Source organism: Protobothrops mucrosquamatus, unplaced genomic scaffold (assembly GCF_001527695.2).
Source record: "Protobothrops mucrosquamatus isolate PMUCROS unplaced genomic scaffold, P.Mucros_1.0 scaffold445, whole genome shotgun sequence".
NCBI lineage: Eukaryota > Metazoa > Chordata > Lepidosauria > Squamata > Viperidae > Protobothrops > Protobothrops mucrosquamatus.
The window spans coordinates 194042-200859 of NW_015386768.1; the positions used below are offsets into that span (position 1 = coordinate 194042).

General features: G+C 40.7%; 1 protein-coding gene across 1 annotated transcript; it reads right to left on the reverse strand.

Annotated features, from left to right (window-relative positions):
- Positions 1–2798: 2798 nt before the first annotated feature.
- Positions 2799–3749, reverse strand: LOC114922587 (vomeronasal type-2 receptor 26-like). Its single transcript, XM_029284220.1, has one exon. It carries the CDS (start codon positions 3747–3749, stop codon positions 2799–2801), a length of 951 nt encoding a protein of 316 aa, XP_029140053.1.
- Between the last annotated feature and the right edge of the window lie 3069 nt (positions 3750–6818).

Below are 6818 nucleotides of genomic sequence, written 5' to 3' on the forward strand. Positions count from 1 at the left end.
GGTATTTGACATATACAGTAGTTCTTAAAACTGAGCACCTGTAGTTAGTGTTGGTTGGAGGTGACAGATTGAGCCCAAATCCCTGATTTTGAGGTCCGTCAGTGAGGACTCATTTGTTCGAGGTCAGTAGCTATAATGACATTGATCAAGCTGAAGTAACCTACTGAACCACATTCTTGAATGATCAGGTTTAATTTGCATCCCTTGGCTATGGCCAAGGCCATCTTATACCAGTTATTGTCTTTGAGGATACCCAATCAGATGCTTCTATATTGACCACAAGTGGGAGAAACACACCCCTCACTCACTATTGTTCTTCTCTCCTACCTCTATAGCAGAGCTCCCCAACCTTTCTGGCTTGGCAGCCAGGAAGGAATGGGAAGAGCAGGGAAATGTGTGCATGCAGAGCCTGCCTGCACAGCCGTGCAAACAGGTGCATTCATGGCAGTGGTGCTAGCACATGCACATGCACAAGCAGGCCATGCGCACCCACGGTAGCACATGGGTGCCCATGCACATGTACAAATGGGCTGCTGGCACCTGTGGAAATGGGCTTCTGGTGTGCATACACATGCGCAAACTTGCTGTTAGCGCCCGCATGGCAGCACTACCGCAAGGGGAGACTCACCAGTTATTCCCGCTGCCCAGTGGCCAACAGGCCAAGGCCCGGTACTGGGGACCCCTGCTCTATAGCATGTGGTTCACAACTCACAGTAAGTCATCAAGACTGATCACCCTTCCTTTTCAAAAATTTAATTCTAATTCTAATTCCAATTCCCATTCAGTGGCTGCTATTACATCTTCTGAGCTGGACTTTGTTTCTTTTCCTGTTGATTTCAAATGTTTCACTGCTTATCCCAGCAGGTTCTTCAGTGTGATCTGAGTTTTTTATAGGAACCCCATATGTGTCCTCCAGGGTGATTTCATTTCTCTCTTACCCTGAATAAGGCTCATTACTTGAGTAGGCTGATTTGCGATGTAAATGTTCCAACTAATAAATCTTTCCTCTATATTAGGCCTTTATCAAGTCAGCATCTGGATCCAATGAAAGAATGATAGACAGAGCTGAGATTCAGAGTCAACAGAAGAACCTGGTCATTCCTTACATGGACAATGTAACAGATATTTGGAAAGCACCACATACTTGTGTTCTTCAAAGTCTGAACACTGGGATCCACCCTGTGGCTTCTGCCACCACCACTGCCCATTGTGTCCTGCCTGGCCTTGCTCTCCATCCAGGTCCTCTTGGATGCTCCAGTGTTTCAAGGAGGAGTTTAGTGTAGGCAGGCACAACAAGCAGCAGTGGTGGCCACCTCCTCAAAATCTGGGAAGCAAAAAGCCCTGCACCTGACTACCTGCACCCAAATCAGCTGCTTTGAGCTCTGCCAACCTGGTGCGGGAGACCTTCAGAGGGCAGATCTGGATAGGGAGAAACAGGCTTCATTTTAAACCTGGAAAGATTAAGTGGCTTTGGGTTTTAGCGCCTTCTGGATCCATGAATTTATCAGGTTTAATACTAGGTGATGTGGCATTGCTCCAAAGAGCCACCCCCTCTGCATAATCTGGGGCTCCTTCTGGTTTCACTACTCCTGCCCAAAGAGTGGATCACAGTTGTATTTAGGAGGGCCTTTGCAGAGCTTTGGGTTGTGTGCCAGTTGCATTTATTCTTAGATCATGAGACTCTGGTCAGAGTCATTCATACCCTGATCACCTTCCAAATGGACTGTTAAAATACACTCTGTGTGCGCTGCCTAGAATAGCATCTGGTACAAATACAACATTAATACGTTACATGGATATGAGCAGGTCATTGGATGAGCCTCCTGTCCCTGGTTACATCTCCCTGTCCCATCAGGCCTGCCAAGAATTTCATGTTATGGGTTCTGTCTGGTAAACAATACAAAGGAACATAGGAGGCAGACAGTTTCTGCGGTGGAACCCACATTTTGCAACATCATTTCCCCCCCCCCAAGGTCGAATTAGCTCTGGGCATTTAAGAAATCCTGAAAACATGGTTCTTTCAGTAGCTTTGAAGATCACAGAGATATCTATCTATCTATCTATCTATCTATCTATCTATCTATCTATCTATCTATCTATCTATCTATCTATCTATCCATCAATATATACATACATACATTCAGTACACACACATATATATACATTCACACATATATACATACATACAGATTGTGTGTGTGTATATAGATTAAATTGGTTTAAATTGTTGTTTAAATTGCTAAATTGTTTTAATTGTTTTCTGTCGCAGGATCATGTTACAGATTTCAGAAAGGACAGGAAGTGCTACTTGTAATGCTCTTTGTAAAACTTCTAATAAAAATGTATTTCAAAAAAGTGAGGCAACAGAAGGGAGGGAGAAATGATGCATGGATATTTATAGGTAATAACCTAATAGATCTCCTGCTCTTCTGTTATCTACAGAGAAGAATGGTCTTGGCCGGAAAAAACCTTTGCATGTTGAGATTCATGAGGTTCTATGAGAATGTTCTGATAAAAATTACCATGGATCCTATGAGATGAAAGGCTACATTCCTTAGGTCTCAAATTGTCTATTAAATAGATTTTACCCACACTAATGGACAGGCAACTAGAAAATTCTGGAACTCTTATGTATGACAACTGCAGCAAGATTATTATATGCTTGAAAGTCAAAAGATTTGATACTACTAACAATGGAAGATCATGCTTCATGTTATCATTTTTTAAAGAAATGTCATCACATACTAAACAGACCTCAAAGACAAATATACTGTAAATGTGGCCTATTCCTCCATTAGTTACATATTCTTGTTTCTTACTATATTTTCTCTACAATTCAGATTTGGTCTCAATAGGATAATGTAGCATTTGGGGGAAAAAATACAAGCCAAGAGAGCAGCTCCAGAGGCCAAAATGGAGAAGATCTCCACAGCCACCATTGACTTCCCTTTGGTGCTCAGGTAGGTGGGGAGGAAGGTGATCCAAACACTGCAAAAGATCAACATGCTAAAAGTAATGAACTTGGCTTCGTTAAAACTGTCAGGCAATTTTCTAGCCAAAAAGGCCACCATGAAACTCACAAGAGCCAAGAAACCCAGGTAGGCAAGGACAGTGTAAAACATTAAAGTTGAGCCTTCATTACACTCCAAGATGGTCTCTCCTACCAAGGAGTGGAAGTCCAAGTTGGGAAATGGAGGAGAGATTACCAGCCAAGTGGCACAAAGAGTTGCTTGGACCAGGGGACAGGCTAAGACAATGGAGTTGGTCAGTGATTTTCCTAAGAAATTCCTTGCCCTGTTCCCTGGCTTGGTGGCCATGAAGGCCAGAACCACCATGACAGTTTTTGCCAAGACAGAGGAAACTGCAAGGGAAAAAAGGATGGCAAAGGCAACTTGTCGGAAGAGGCAGATGAACTTCTCAGGTTGACCAATGAAGAGGAAGGAGCAGAGGAAGCAGAGCAGGAGGGAGACTAGAAGGATGTAGGTGAGATCTCGGTTGTTAGCTTTGACTATTGGTGTGCCACGATGTTTAACAAAAATCACCAGGACTGTAGATGTGATCACAGAGAGAAAAAGAGCGAGAGATCCTAAAGTGTATCCCAGGATGTCTTGATAGGAAAGGTAGTGGAGCTTCTTTGCAATGCAGTGGTTCTTATCCTTATTGGGATATTGGTCTTCTGGGCAAGGGTCACAGTGAGCTGCATCTGAAATGAAGAATCTTTGTCTAGCTTTTTCAGTTGCGCCTACCATGAGGAAGTTCTCTGTTTCCCACAGATTGCCTCAGATGTGACTCATATCTTGAGGGGACATCTCAAAAAGAAAGTAATAGAATAAACCACAGTCCACCAGAAAGGACAGATCTACCTTAACTGAAGATGAGCCTTATATGTTGACCATATAAGGAATGTGTTCAGTTCAAATGGTCTTATAAGTTGGCTACTACTATTAGGGTTAGACATTTTTACTCTATATTGGAATACCAATAGACCTGTCAGCCACAAATGCTGCTTTTTGACTTTTGTCTACATTCTTTTTTCTCAATGTCAGCAGCTTTTAGATATCCTGACCTCAACTTCAAGAATACTGGCTGGGGATTTCTGGAAATTGAAGTCTAACCCATCTGAAGTTCACTCAAGTTGAGAATCACTGAAATACATTATTTGTTGGTGTGTTCTAAGAAGAAAATAACACACTGATGTTAATATGGAATGGGAGGTGGATGAGAAAAAGAATCCTTAGCCTGATCAAACTTGATTCTCAGGAGAAATTTGTTTTAGGAGGGCAAAAAGAAAGAAACATACAAAGGTATAATATACAGTAATTGAGTATTTTGTGGTTCAATTCTGTGCTTTATATTTCAATTTTTTTTCCCTATCACACGGATTTTTCTTTTTTGCTGTCAGAAAATTGTTACTAGACATAGAGAGTTTCATTTTTTTCTTTCTCCCCAAAGTCTATAGATTTCTTTTGGAGATGTCAATACAAAAAGAAGGAATAATAGTGGGAAGTTGTTCCACTGGTTAATTGTTCTTTCTGTCAGAAAATTTCTCCTTAGAGCTAGGTTGGTTCTCTCCTTGATTAGTTTCCATCTGTTGCTTTTTGTCCTGGTGCTTTGGAGTACAGGTTGACACCTCCCCACACACACTTTTTTGTGGCACCCCTTAGGTATTGGAAGGCTGCTATCAAGACATACCTAGTCCTTCTTTACATTAAACTGAACATACCCAATCCCAGCAACCGTTCCTTATGTGTTTTAGCCTCCAGTCCCTTAATCATCTTTGTTGCTCTTCTTTGCATTCTTTCTAGAGTGTCAACATCTTTTTTATATCATGGTGACCAAAACTGGATGCAGTATTCCAAATGTGTGGTCTTACTAAGGCATTATAAAGTGGTATTAACACTTCTCATGATCTTGATTCTATCACTCCATTAATGCAGCCTAGGATTGTGTTAGCTTTGTTGGCTGCTGCCACAAACTGCTGGCTCATATTTAAGTGACTGTCCACTAGGACTCCAAGATCCCTCTCAAAGTTATTTATATTGGTCCAGAATTCAAGTCTATCAAGCTCCTTGTGTATCTTGAGCCTATCTTCTGGGGTGTTGGCTATTCCTGCCAGCTTCATGTTGTCTTCAAATTTGATACATTCCCCTTCTATCCCCTCATCTAAATAATTGATGATGATATTGGTGAGTATTGGGTCTAAGACAGATTCTTGGGCTTCCCCACTCCCTACATCCCTCCATGTATGAATGGGAGTGGAACAGAGAGGAGGGACTGACCAATTCCTGCCCTGAAACTATTGTGTAATCAGTGGTGGAAAGACAGGATTTCCAAATTCATATTGATCGAGAGGGATTTTATTTTATTTTATTTTATTATTTATTTCATTATTTATTTTATTTTATTATTTATTTATCATATTTGTATAATTGTCCATATTTTACTGCATGTCTAACATTTAATTTAAAAGAAACAAATAAATACATACAAAAATATTTAATAAAGATTGTTATTATTAAATATTCTAAGAAGTGTAAAAAAAGCACATGAAAAAAGGGACCATGATGTTCCCCACAGTAAGGGAGCCATCACAGGTCCTCTGGAATCCCAGGTCTGGTAGTCAGAGGTTTTTTTTGTCCCCAGAAAACAATGAAAGGCGGTTCCCCAGATTTTCTCTACCTGTCTGATTAGAAATGGTCCCTTCTGGACAAGGGTCACATTGGTAGCAGCAGACCTGCTTGCCCTCTGGAACTCTTCTCCTCTCTCCTGCATGGCACCTCTTCATGCCACACCTGGCAAAGGGCACCTTCTAACAGAGAAAAGACAAATGCTTGAGTTGGCCTAAGGAATGAACATGATTCATTTATATGTTTCCAACTTCCTATTTCCATCTCAAGAAGATCTTCAAAAGAAATTTTCACCAGGAGCTAAAGAATCCTGGAACAGCTCTTGGGAGAATTCGAACGAGTGGCCCTCAGAAACTACCAATAGATGCTGCAGATTAAAACTGGGACCTTGGCATACAAAGGAAGGCTTTTGACATTGAGCTAAAGCTTTCCTAAAAGAAAGAATTATGAGGGTCCAAGTGAGCATGAATGGTCCATGAAAATCAATGTTGCCTGGTCTTCATGGCATCCTGGGTTTCAAGCAGAAAATCCTTCCCAATCCTATTACTTCACGTCTTTTAATTCAAATTGTTTTCCGTATTTATCATTTTATTGTTTCTGTCCTGCCTATAGTTGCATTATTGGTGAAATGGGTGAAATATAAAGTTAATCAATAAATAAAAGTAGTAAGATGGGTGGATAAATAAATAAATAAATAAACAAACAAATAAGTAAATAAATAAAAGTGGACCTGTTTCAAATGACACCTCAAATGTGTTGCACTCAATTTTTTCATAAAATATCTGCCACATTTTCTGATTCAATAGACCTGTTCTCCAGTTAGAATGATGTTGGACATCCCCAGGGCAGAATTGATCTTTCCTTGAATTTACAACATTTCCTACCAACTCACCTCTGTGGCCCACATGATTGTATTGGAGTTAATGGTGAAATCCTGGCCTGGGGGAGCTCCAGGATATATTTGCCCAACTTTCAAGGGGGCAAAAGATTTATTGGGGTAGAGAACCCAGTTGAGAAGATCATAATGAGCTGATCCTAGTCCATTTTCTGAGAATGAAACTTCCTCTCCAACACTGTTGTTGAACTGGACATTCCTCAAATGGGCAAGGATCTGAAAGAAAAAAGACTTTCAGACATAGGGGTAATCATCTGAAAGCCACAAATGAGACATCATAGCTTCTATCATTCTAT